The sequence below is a fragment of the Hyalella azteca genome, unplaced genomic scaffold (genome assembly GCF_000764305.2).
Source record: "Hyalella azteca isolate HAZT.00-mixed unplaced genomic scaffold, Hazt_2.0.2 contig16636, whole genome shotgun sequence".
Classification (NCBI taxonomy): domain Eukaryota; kingdom Metazoa; phylum Arthropoda; class Malacostraca; order Amphipoda; family Hyalellidae; genus Hyalella; species Hyalella azteca.
In genome coordinates this window covers 64,213-77,742 of record NW_025946451.1, presented here as the reverse complement: position 1 = coordinate 77,742, position 13,530 = coordinate 64,213, and the positions used below count along the sequence as shown (strand labels likewise).

At 37.6% G+C, this 13,530-nt stretch overlaps 1 protein-coding gene across 1 annotated transcript in view; it reads right to left on the bottom strand.

Annotated features, from left to right (window-relative positions):
• Nucleotides 1-324, bottom strand: part of LOC108672144 (gamma-aminobutyric acid receptor subunit theta) — a gene marked incomplete at its 3' end in the record, with an annotated part of 61,045 nt that extends 60,721 nt beyond the window's left edge. Inside the window, 1 exon segment of the mRNA XM_047884964.1 lies at nt 319-324. Coding sequence (XP_047740920.1) covers nt 319-324 — 6 coding nt within the window.
• Between the last annotated feature and the right edge of the window lie 13,206 nt (nt 325-13,530).

The following is a 13,530-nucleotide window of genomic DNA, read 5'->3' as shown; positions in this document are numbered from 1 at the left end:
CCAATCTCCAAATTCAATTATCAAGTAATATCTCCCAAACTAATGAACGCAGCTCTATGAAACTTGGAACACGTATTCATCAGAACCTAACGGTGATGTTTAGCTCGTAAATTTATTTTAAATTTCACCTTCATTCGTGAGTTACGCCTATATTGCGAAACAGGCTGAAATTCGCAGTGATCAAAGAATTTCTTCCAAACTATTGAACAGATTTGAACGGAATTTTGAATATACATTCCTAACTGCCAATGGGTGATTTTTTAGCTTATAAATTTTTTTTCTATTTTACCTTCGTTTGCGAGTTTTTTTTTATTTCACCGTCATTCCTGGTTTCATACTTCCTTTTATTCGGCCCGTATCGCCGGGTAATTTGTCACTTGAATTCGCGGCGATCAAGAAATGTCTTCTAAACTACAGAACAGATTTCAACGAAACTTTGTAAATAAATACCTATAACCTCTCAACGGTGATGTTCAGATCGTGACAATTTTTCTATTTTACTTTCTTTCGCGAGTTATACAGATATAGGAGGAATGACCGGCTTTTCTACCGACAGGTTTAATCAAGAGCCTTATACGTATAGCCGTAAAACTCGCAAACGAAGGCAAAACGAAAAAATTGTAAACATCACCATTGTTGAGGTTAGGTATTTAAATTCCAAGTTTCGTACAAATCTGTTCAGTAGTTTGGAAAAAAATTCTTGATTACTGCACGTATTGCTAATTTGCACGTATTTAAGCACGTATTGCTGTTTAAATCACGAATGAAGGTGAAATAAAAAAAAACTCGCGAACGAAGGCACGATCGAAAAAATTTGCGCGGGCTAAACATTACCGTTCGGTAGTTAGGACTGTAAATTCAAAATTTCGTTCGAATCTGTTCAGTAATTTGGAAGAAATTACTTGATCACTGTGAATTTCGGCCCGTAATGTCATGTAAGTATGGCAAAAACAAACGATGGCAAAATTCAAACAATTTTCACGAGCAAAACATTATCGTTAAGTCCTAATGAATACGTGTACCAAAATTCATCGAGTTAAGTTAATTAGTTTGAGAGATATTTCTTGATCATTGAATTTGGAAATTGGCCGTGAGACCGGCCACGAGTCCGGCCGTTAATTTGTCCGAGACGTAAACCCAGTTAGTTTGAGAGATATTTCTTGATCATTGAATTTGGAAATTGGCCGTGAGACCGGCCGCGAGTCCGGCCGTTAATTTGTCCGAGACGTAAACCCAGAAGAGGTTTGAGAGATATTTCTTGATCATTGAATTTGGAAATTGGCCGTGAGACCGGCCACGAGTCCGGCCGTTAATTTGTCCGAGACGTAAACCCAGAAGAGGTTAGAAAAAACAGATCTGGGTGCAAAAACCATCGCTGGAAGTCGTGTGTTGCACGTGTTGTGTACAAATCGTCCAACAAACGTTCGAACTTCTGACATCGACTTCGGACTACCGCCCCCCTTATCGCCCCCCAAACGCCCTCTTCTTCCTTACCGCCCCACAAAATCTTTCCACCGCCCCTAGGGGGCGATATCGCCCACTTAGGGAACCACTGATTTAATGCATGCAAATTCACTTCTTTGGTTGGACCCAACATTGCAAAGTCGTCTCTAACGCATTAATTTACCTTGGCCTTATTTCCGGCCTAGAACCTTAACCTTATTAACGTATTTACCAAGTTAGCTGAGTTAGGCCAACCTATAACTAACCTTTGCACATTTTACTTAAACCAAACCTCTGAATGGCATCTATGCCACTTCTAAATGGAGCAATCGGCAATGATTTAGAAGGTTGGTGAATCAATATTTGATCGCAATTAACTATACGACTATATTTGACATAATATTGTTTAATTAAGAAGCCCATTGTATTTTACTGTGATTCAAGAAGTTCTTTTTGTTACGTAACAGTATAATGACGCACATCACACGTCGCCCATTCTGCGGGAACTTTGTCGTACGGAACGCCTCTTCTGTTTGCTGCTGCGTGCTGCCGTATTTAGTTTCGCAAGGTTAATGCTGGGAATCATGCTCACTGTCAAATCATATGCCGATAAATTGAAATACAGAACTTAGTTTATCAGTTAATCATACTTTTTTCTATGGTTGCAGTTGCTCCACTGCTTCTTCAGTTCTGAATTCTTTTGCCTTCGAAAACCTTCGAAGATTTATCCTGTGGATTCTCAAATAAAAATTATCAGCGACTATATTCCTGTGAATTCCTTACACTCTTGTTATTTACTCAAGTTTGTCTTCTGCTTACATCTCATTTCATATTTTTTTCTACCTATTTGTATCACTTCTTCCCATATCCCTCGATTTGCTAGTGAACTGTGCGCAAAAAATGCTCCCAAAGTTACTTCACCATAAGGATCAATGATAGGTGCAGCAGAAATGCGATCAGTCAGATTAATTGAATGAGATGAAACAATTCACGTAGGTACCAACAAACTGTGAGCCAAACTTATCACAGACGGCAATAGATGTAATTGGTTTAATTATTACAGTCTGCTGTAGCACATGTAGGGATGATTGGTTTAATTATTACAGTCTACTGTAGCACACGTAGGTATGATTGGTTTAATTATTAGTCTGCTGTAGCACATGTAGTCAGCGCAGTATAGGCAGGATGAGGCAGCGCAACACAGCTGTAGGGTACAAACGACTGGCAGACGTACGGTAGCAGGGTTGAGCAGCCTGCGTCGTTGAATCCAGTTGGCCAAAGCATAATGCACTGTTCTGCAATAGCCCATTGATCTGGCTGTCCAGGTGCGAATACTGCGTACTTCACAGGTTGATCTGAGAGTAGAAATATATACAAGTATTATATAGATTTGTGAGTAATTTAAAACCATATGTGCACATATAATCATCATAGTTTGTGCACATGATTCAAATAATCAAAATTAAGATATATATCCACTGCAATGTTAATACGCATTTTTAATGAGAAATGACATGGCCAGAATCGGTAAAAAGTTTCTATCTTATTCAGGTTTATGTCCCGAGGAGTATCCTGCTTTCCACCACGCTGGTTTAATATTTTATTACAACAAACTCCATCCATTATTACAACGAAATAGGCCCACAGTTAATCAGCGCCTATCGGCAAAAGACACTCATCCAACAAAGTTATGTGCCTCCGACAGACGAGTGAGGCATCGTACGGAAAATTATATTTCGTGTACTTGTCTTGTTGGTCGCAGCATGGGGGCAATTGGTCAATAGGGCTATTCGATGGGGTCACCGATGGGGCTATTCGATGGGGTCAGTCGATAGGGTTATTTTTTTATAGTTGGGGTTAAGACTTGTGGCGACAAATGCGCCCACCAGCCTGTTCTCTGTCAGAAAGTCGATGGGGCTATTCGATGGGGTCAGTCGATGGGGCTATTCGATGGGGTCAGTCGATGGGGCTATTCGATGGGGTCAGTCGATGGGGCAATTCGATGGGGTCAGTCGATGGGGCAAGTTGAACGCTAACGCGAGTTTTAAATTCAAGAACCATTGTTTGAAGAAGAATTCATAAAGCTCTGTTCAATTCTTTCCCGAAGTTTGTGTAGTGTATCATGAATGAGATAAAATAGAGACGTTATATGTATGTTAATGACGGTATATGGAATCCGCTGCTGGCTGGTGGCTTTACAGTAAGTGGCCAGACATTTCATTCTGGACTGATTCATATAAAATAATTTAAGGATTGTTACTCCGTCTGCCAATTACTGACAGCCTTAAATTAAGGGGAGCGTATGGCCAAAAATTTTGGATTTTGGCTTTTCCGCTTTTTAGTGTCATCTTGAAGCTGACATTCTGAACTATTCAACGCTACCAAAACCATCTCTGTACGTTTATTTATGCGTTCACGACAGACCGCGAAGGGGTAAGGGGTAGTTCTTAAACATTTAAGATGGGGAATAATTGCCGCAGTGCACTTTAAATAGTTACTCTTCACACACTAAATAGTTAGTCCTCCAACAACCCTGCTGCAGTCGTGTGGGATGATTCTCGCGCCGTCGTTCGCACCATCCTTGTCAGAAATTGAGCTCTAGTATCGTCAAGTCTTGCCTCCTTGCAGCCTTGATTGCCGACTTCAAGGCCCCCGGGACTTTGTCGGGCTCTATACTGAACAATCACCCATATTGTCACTGGAAAACTATCTCCTCCTACAGTTTTTAAGCTACAGCAACGAGAGATTTACCATTCGATAGAAAATAAAAGATCTAGAGATTGGTCGTAGATACTTTTGCTGGATTGGAAAAAAATCGCATGTACTGATTTGCTTTGATGTGTACGGATTGAAATTATGACTTAAATTCACATTCTAGAGTACATAACACAAGAATAAGATACATAGGTTTATGAGACTGATAAAGATTACCCAAAAATTTGTGTAAAATTTTTATGGGGCAGAAAATATACAAAAATTCAAATTATACCAGTAATCGGCATTCATGATCTAAAAAATAGGCACTCCGTCACTCTAATTATTTTTAAAATCACTTTTAAATTGTCGTTAAAATTTATATATTTAATTACGGATTGGATTCTCATACATGACTAGCATGACGACGTACACGTATAGAAATAAAACACGTGTCCAAATGAAATACGTATCGAAATAAAATAAGTGTCGGAGTAAAACACGTGTTGAAATAAAACAAGTGTTGAAATAAAACAAGTGGCGAAATAAAACAAATTTCAAAATAAAACAAGGGTCTAAATAAAACACGTGTCCAAATAAAACAGCTTCTGTAAAGAAATAAACACTCGATATTTGGCATTCAGCCAACAATAGATTCGTAAATGACGTTACTCTGAAATTCCATCAAGTTGATATATGTCTTGGAGCCAGGAAGTCATGATTCGGAGTCGAATCGCACATTGAATACAACCGTATTAAACAATGACTGGATGGTGTCTCTCAGGATACACAAGAAAAATATTTAAGTCACATGTTAGTTACAATAATATCTGAGCATATAGTCAATTCTACTTAACCTCGACTGCACAAATGCCATATATAGTGATCACAGCCATTGATCTAAAATCTGAATGATGAACTTATTTGAACCGCAATGAAAAATTTCTCATACTTCTGGTGCGTGCCTGATTGTTTGAAATATTAATATATAACCAGTAAGCGCCGAGTTTCCAGAGCATCAATCGACAATTTCAGTTATTGAGTTGAATTTCCATCGAATAATTAATTTGGCAAAAACTGAAGAATTGCATTGTGGATTACTTCTCAATGATTGCAATGCAGTACCACAAACGCGCGCTCTGCTAGCACATTTTGCCGTATAACAAAATGTCTGTATTTCTGGACAAATAAATGATCCATTAATAAATTGCTTTCTAATTCCTCGTTGGCCTTCATGATTGTTGCTCAGTGAGGAAAATGTCCGAAAATATCGTCATCTTCCGATTCCGTCAACATTCATTTTCTGTTGTTGGATGATCGCTAGACATTAAGGAGCCAACCGATAAGCCACGAATGCCCAAATTACCATACAATAAGCAGGTTCTCTAAACTAAGAAATAGCGAGAATATTCTAATAAATAAAAATGATTAGAAACACTGCTCGTGCTTATGATTGTCCCTGTGAACAAGATATCCGTACCCACTATGGTTGAGCGTAGATGGTTTCTAGAGACTTACATGCATGGTGCAGAGAAGAGTTCATCTCAAGAATCGTAGCAGCCACTGCACAGTTGAAAATTGAATACATTATATAAGATTAGTGATATATGATACTGAATCATGGGAGTTATTTCATTAGAAGATAATAATAAAACGATTGTTCAAACATCGATACTATCATACAGTAACTGCACAGTTGACAAGTGAGTACAATATAAGTTTAGCGATATATGATTCTGGACTATATGGAAGTTATTTCCGGAAAACCAATGCCTAAACGGTTGTACGAACATCGAAACCATTCATACATTTGAGAAGTAAATACATTATATTAGTAAGTGATATATAAAACTGGATCATGGAATCTTAGCGCATCTTTAACCCGAGCTATGCTAGTAGGTTATTTTGTTACATAAAAAAACGGAAATGAAAATACATACTACGCTGGTTCTTTTGTTACATAAATATTGTGTTTATTCAGTTCGAAGCCCGCTTGATACCATGGATACCATCACATTATTTTATATACTCTGAGCAGCAGATATTGCCACGATTATTTGCAAGGTCAGGCATTGAAATATTAACATCTATAATTAGCCAATAATAAATATAATTTGAAGAGCTCAAAGTAACAAAAAAATGAGGGGGTATAAGCTTTCATGATTAACTGCAATGAATATCTGTGTTATTTGTGTTGATTTGAGTGTATATGTCTTCTCTTGACATTGCCATGTTTAGATCTATACCGGCCGTACCATCCTCAGACTACCATCTATCCTGATAATATTGCTCTAATTCTAGGAAATTTGTCACCCATCAAAAGAAAGAAAAATATTCATATCGGGAGCGTATTGGTTGTGGTCTTTGACATGTGGGGATCATATGACAAAGCAACTTGTTTCACGTTTGTATTTTTTTGCCACGGATTTGAAAGTTTATATAGTGACGGTCACATAATTTTTTCTACAGCTTTTACTCCAAATCTTTGGAAGAATTGCACCTAGTACTAGGAAATTCGTACCAAACCTCATTGATACTACTAGTGTATTTGCTAAAAAATGATTAGGGTTGTAACGCTGGTGAATTTTAGTTGGGAAACAAAATTATGCACAATTAAAAAATGGCGAATTAACATAATAAATTAATACCAAAGTTGAAATTAACGTTTCACATAAAGTTTAGGTAGCGCTAACTTAGAATAATCAAAAATTTTTAAAAAGTTTATTCCTCTATCAACGATGACAAATATTACTAAAACAGCGCCCAAGAACTTAGATAAAATCTAAAAACTATCTAAATATATTTTGAGTTGATATCTGGTGGTCATTGATTAATTTGCTGCATTATAATAGGTCCTGAATGACTATAAAACAAGTTAAGGGACCAGTAATGTATAGATAATTTTTTAATGGGTGGATTTTTTGTGTACCTCAAATGGGCATGGGTTGTTTTCAGAGTTGATCGCAATATAGGGCAAAATGGGGCAGCGCTCCCCCCACTTTTTTTAAACTGAAATTTTGATGAAGTTTTAATTGATACGAGGTAGTTCTTTGTTTTGTTTAAAGGTGCAACTAATGAGGAATGTATGATGTGAATTAGACGCCTATAGAGTTATTCAATTTTTAATGAAACATAAACGTAAATCCGTACACTTCATCCCAGTGAAACTGTCGACCGGCGGTAGAGAACACGGGCCAATATCTGCCATACTTAGCGAGAAACCCGCTATTGGCCCATGACCCGCAGTGGGCTCGCTGCCCCATGTTACCCTATACCCTAGCTTTGATCTAGCATCTTAAATAAAGTTATTATGTAAAATTATTAGTGTATGATTTTAACGTTGATGAAATGACGTGTCACTTCTTAAATATTGTGTTAATTTGTGATCGTAATCTCATGCCTGAAAATGTAAGGTCTGAAGTTCCGATGACGTGGGAATTCATATTTTATGCCGCATTTTGTATGGGAGCAAAAAAATAAACTATCCACAACTAAGAACGGCTTGCGCGTTAAAAATAAAACTATCCTCCAGGCAAATGACGTTAAAACAACGTCAATTTCGAGTTGATTACGTTGAAATAACGTTTAATTAACGTTATTTTACTTCAGATGTCTGGTGAGTATGTCAAAATCAAATATAAATTTCCGGTGCGAGACTTTGAGCACAAAATCGATTTTTTAATGCGGTTACTACGTTATTCAAGTAAGCAAAACTCAGGGGGGTTTTGCTAGTAAAGTATGATTAGGCGCTGAAGTCTTTATGAGATCATCACAAATCTCAATGGAGTCACCATGAGTCTCAATTGAGTCATTATGAGTCTCAATGGAGTCATCTTGACGAAGTTCTAATGGGGCCAAACATCATTTTCGTTCAACTAATGTCAACAAATCGATTTGGCAAACTCTAACGGTATATCAGAATAAAATGTCTGCCAATGGTGAAGAAAAATCTCTTAGTAGCTTTAATACCTAACAAAGGCTCTGTCAGTAGGTATAGCCGGATGATGCAAGATAAATCGCTGCATTGGTTTGCCAATTCCACGATATAATTTATGATGGCTGTTCAATGAAGAAGCAGTTATGAATAAGGAATTTTCATCATAATGAGAAAAAGCTAAAATTACCAGAACCATATAATTTTTGTTGTTGGACTGATCGTTTGACAACAGGGGGTGCATTCAGTTGTGTGCCGCTAACGTATGTGGGCATTCAGAATGATTTAGCAAGCTCGAAAAAATGCAAAACATTTCCTAGGACGTTGAATAGACATTGATTATAAGTCGTTGTTCTCAACATGTACAAGTAGCCTCGACACACGATGGTTGATCATTGATGGTTTTGAGGGACTGGAATGAACGCACAACGTTTCTCTCTTCAGAGTCACGAAATTTTTAAACGAATGTGCCTTACTGACCAGACATAGACTTACATGTTCTGTCTCAAGTTCATAGTGTTTCTCAAAAAACAGTATATTTATCTACCGTATATCTGGGTGTTGCAGCTTTTTCAATTACTTAAAAACAATTTTCTAGATTACTATTCTGAATTCTATATTGCGAGATCGCGACAATTTAAATTTAACTATTTCGAAATAATTAGAACGCTCAGGTTCAATGTTTTGAAATAATGCTTTAACTCCGAACAGAAAAATGAAACTGAACTGAGAATGATAATGAAAAGAATTTATCGGTTGAATTTAAAATCTGTGATTAAGCTACCAAAGAAAAACGTTTCCAAATTTTAACTGAAATGGAACGAAGTGCGAACAGCTCAAAGTAAAATACGCGACTATGTAAGGAGCACATTGTAAATTTTTTGTAAAACATTACCGAGCCAACCATGTTATCATTCAGTAAAGTGACAGCTGTATTATGATTAGTATTCATTTCTTCGAGTCGTGGATCCTTACTGAGCAGCACTGGCTCAAAATTCAAGAAGATTGACGAAGCTTGCACAGAAAGTTCGTTTTCGAAACTCTCGGTGCCACGCATGGTAAGCAATATTCGGACGTATTGTATTGATTGAGTTCTTCCGTGTTAACCTTTGGGTACAAATAATGTACTAATTATGTATCTATAATTTATTAGGATGAATTAATATTCCACTCAATTGTAACTTAAACTTTCACTTATATGTGGAAGTTAACTCAAATTTTATGTTGCAATGTCCGTGGCGATTCTACCGCTACTTTAGGATACATGCGGAATTTTTTTGGCAATGTTATTTGATAGCTATTTCGAGTTCAGGAAGTTTCATCCTAAATAATTTGCAAATGGTTCTGAGTGGATTTTTTAAAATAATATTTAAATTTTAAACTAAATTTTTAATTACTATTTTGAACCTAATGAAAGCGATCCCGAGAACAAATTCGCGTTGGAAATTTTTGATGAGGAATCAGGCTAGATTTAACTAACGACTTTTTCATCATGACTTGTTCTTATTGAGTCTTTATAAGAAATTATTCCGTATCTCGAAAATTTTCATTGTTTTGCTCAGAATTTTTCCTCTTCAAGTCAAATCAAACAAATAAGAACCCTATGAAATTGATGTCTATTGATTGGAAAGCTAAGTTATTAAGACCACGAGTCTACATCATATCATTTGATTCTGTTAATGACAAATAGGTGTTTTTTAACGCGTTTTGGCGTAATTTACTTGCCTCGGGTTATTATTCTTGCTTGGAACGCTCTGGCTAATTATCACTCTGCTGACAGAGCGTGTATCGAATGGTGGACATCACTCATGTTTTCTGAATTTAATTAGGTATGACAACCAGTTTAAATTCAGTCAAAATCAAAGTTTTTTTACTACTGCAAGTCAGAATGAATAAATGTTACAAGGATAGAAGTACAGGAAATAAAGTAAAAAAGATACATGGATAAAAAGTACATTTACTAGAACAAGTAATTAAATTGAAATGAGTTAGCGACGAAAATTTTGTCGTTCGTATTTCTTCTTCTAAACGTGATCGAAGGAAGTGTGCACCTATTAACTTGCACATCGTCCATGAACTACAACCAACCTCAAAACCTAAATTAAGGGTCTAACAAGAATTCAGTCACTGCGTTATATAAAATCATTATCGTCAATTCGTTATCGACATCATTATTTCTTAACCCCCAACATTGCGGAATACATACGAATTCTAATGCACTTTATAGCAAAATCTTTTTTACTTTAATTATTCTCATGAAAAAATTCTTATTTTAGCAAATTTTTTTCATTCATGAAAAAAGGCGCTATTGTGCTCGTCATGTCCGTCTGTCTGTCCGTCCGTCCGTGACTTCACGTTTTCGTCGACGAGAAAATGCGCTCTCTGTCATTCACTGCAGTGAGTACTGTAAGATGACAATGTTGATACCATTCGTCCCTTGATATTTCCTGATTGATGTCTTCCTTGTTGAAAGATAAGATCCTTATCACGATTATATAATATACTTTTAGGATTATAGTTCGGCTTACAGTTTAGGATAATCAGATCTATTGATTCAAATATTCTGAACTTATGGTTTCAGTATACAAATTGGTTCATGTCAAATTGAGAGGCCAATTTCCGGTAGGGAGGAAGATGCTATTGTGAATCTGAATTTTCTAATTTTAAGATCTCTTAGCTATCGACATGCTCAACTGATTATTAATGCTTGCTAACTGCATGATTTATCGAAATGCTGCAATTTGTCAATTTTTTGCATTTTGACTAGCGCTGAAATTCAGGAGCGTTAACACTTCCGTTTGATTTGATATGATCGAGGACGATCTAAAAATTTCCCCGTAGGAGGAAGGTGTAAGATGACAATGTTGATACCATTCGTCCCTTGATATTTCCTGATTGATGTCTTCCTTGTTGAAAGATAAGATCCTTCACATGCGATATGTTCATGAGCATTTCCTTGTATTAGCCTTTCCTGTTTATCAAGTCTCGCCCTTGGTGACGTCAATTCGCGAAGCTATATGAGCTCTGCCCAAACCAGGAGACTCAGTCTTGGGCGAGGACCGCTACGGTATACCCCATTGATCCTGTCCATGTCAAACAGGACAGTAATTCTAAATTAACGTCAGAGTAGAAGATACACTCTAGACTTATCCCTACTTCAACTGGACGCCGAAGACATCAGTGTTAAAGCTCCAACTTATAAACTTATAATCTGATTATCTTAAACTGTAAGCCGAACTATAATCCTAAAAGTATATTATATAATCGTAATCGATAGTAGAATCTGATTATGCTAAACTGTAAGCCGAACTATAATTTTTTTACCATAATTATGTTTGAAATTCTCATTGCAGAACTCGAAGGAAAACACTTTCATCTCCCAAAAATTTGCAAGCCTTTCCAGCTCGTTTTGGATCAGGGGAGACATGATCTCTCGTACCGTCTACCTCACAAGTGGCGTACCACCTGAAGGGGGTGATCAAAATAACAATAATCAACAAACTAATATAATAGACATTTCAAATAATTTTTAGGTAGAATGTGCTGGTCTCACTTATGACAGATGAAAAGCATAAGTTTTAGGATGCGATTAAATCTTACAACTCGATGTGACCTCGTATTTACTATTTACTTAGTGTTTATATATATATTTTCAGTGTAGATTATCAATTCGAATTCGTTGTGTCCGAGGTTTGCCATCAATGACACGTGAGTCGGTACTTAGCATAGATGTTATTTCTTAACACTACGGATCAAAGACACAATACCGGCAATTTGCTCGTCTATTGTTGATTTTGATTCAACTTCAGAGATTAAAATCTGATTATATTAATATAATTGCAGGCCGTACAATATCCTTCATCTCGTGGTTACCTGGCTGGCCCACGCTATTTACAGTGGAGGAATGCATCAACATCAACGGCGCAGGCGGGCGGAACAACGTTGTTCGTTGCCCAGGAAATTTGTCTGCCAGTTTCCCTTCGCCGGAGCCTGCGTGTGGCTACCGGATGCTTCAATTCCTGACCTCAAATGCTACAAGAAACTCTGAAGAGAAATTTTGTATTGAGAATAGTTGACACAAGCCTTGACCCACTATCAACGAACACCTTAGAATCGCCGGGCACCAACATTGTTTTAGACCCGGACACTGAGTGGCCGGGTCTAAAACAATATCTATACCTCGGCCCTCGTTCTCCTGAAAAACGACATCACCAATGGACTCAACTAAAAGAAACCTGCCCACCACACTATCATTACCGCTTTGGACCTTAGCAAAGCTTTCGATACAGTCAACCATCGAACACTCGTTGACGACTTTATCGATTATACCCTGCCCCGTTCAATCGCACGCTGGATCGCTCACTATCTACATGGCAATCACTCACTATCTACATGGGCGCTCAGCCTACACTGAATTCCGCAACGAAAATCGAAGCAACGAATTATCCACACTGGTCCAACGAATCCACACCATAACGGACAGGACGGACTGCGAGAGGTTGCAAGAAGACCTCTCTGCAATATATGACTGGGCCCAAGTGAACAACATGCAGTTCAACGGGACCAAGTTTGAGGTTCTGAGATACAGAGGTAGCGGAAGAGCTGGCATGGAGCACCGCTACGCAGCACCTGACAACTCGGAAATCGAGGAGAAACAAATTGTTCGTGATCTAGGAGTGTTGATGAATACTCAGGTCAATTTTGGTGATCACGTAACGGCAATAACCGCAAGAGGTAGGCGACAGATGGGGTGGATCTGGCGGACGTTCAGAACAAGTCCGAAGTCACTTTGCCACGCAAAACACGACGAATACTTGCCCAACTTCGGTCCGGCCACTCCATTGGCGATTATGGTTCAGGTGTCTTGTTGGCGCCAGGCCCGTCTGGTCCAGCCTGACTGACGCGCTAGGCTGGGGCAACAATCACAACAACAACCTAGAATTATATAAGATGATCTGAAGAACAATAGTGTAGGGGGAAGAATTCACTAACCATGACTGTTCTGACCTCAAAATTAAGTTTTAAAGAGTAATTTTCGTGTTCGCATACCACGACTGTACCAATTTTTTCCGCTAATGGAGAACCCTTGCCTTGAAAAACAGCGTGAACTGTAAACTGGATGCCGACTACCAATGAATTGCATATATTTGTTCAGATTTTGGAAAGATTATAAATTTCTTATCTGAGACAGATGAGATTTTTGCTCCTAGATTATCTAAAGCAGTGTGGAGTTCAGTTGAGAATATTAACTAGTTAAAGACTTTCAGACTGATTTCTTGGCCAGGAAATTTAGCTAGCAAGTTCGTTCTATTGTTTTTGGCAACATAACTGACATTTGCGAACTATATATAGGACATGATTTCCATTCGGCTAATTACATAATATTGAGAGACATTAAATATTTCACATAAATTATTAACAGAAATTATGTGTTCTGTTTGGAATTTTATTAAATGACC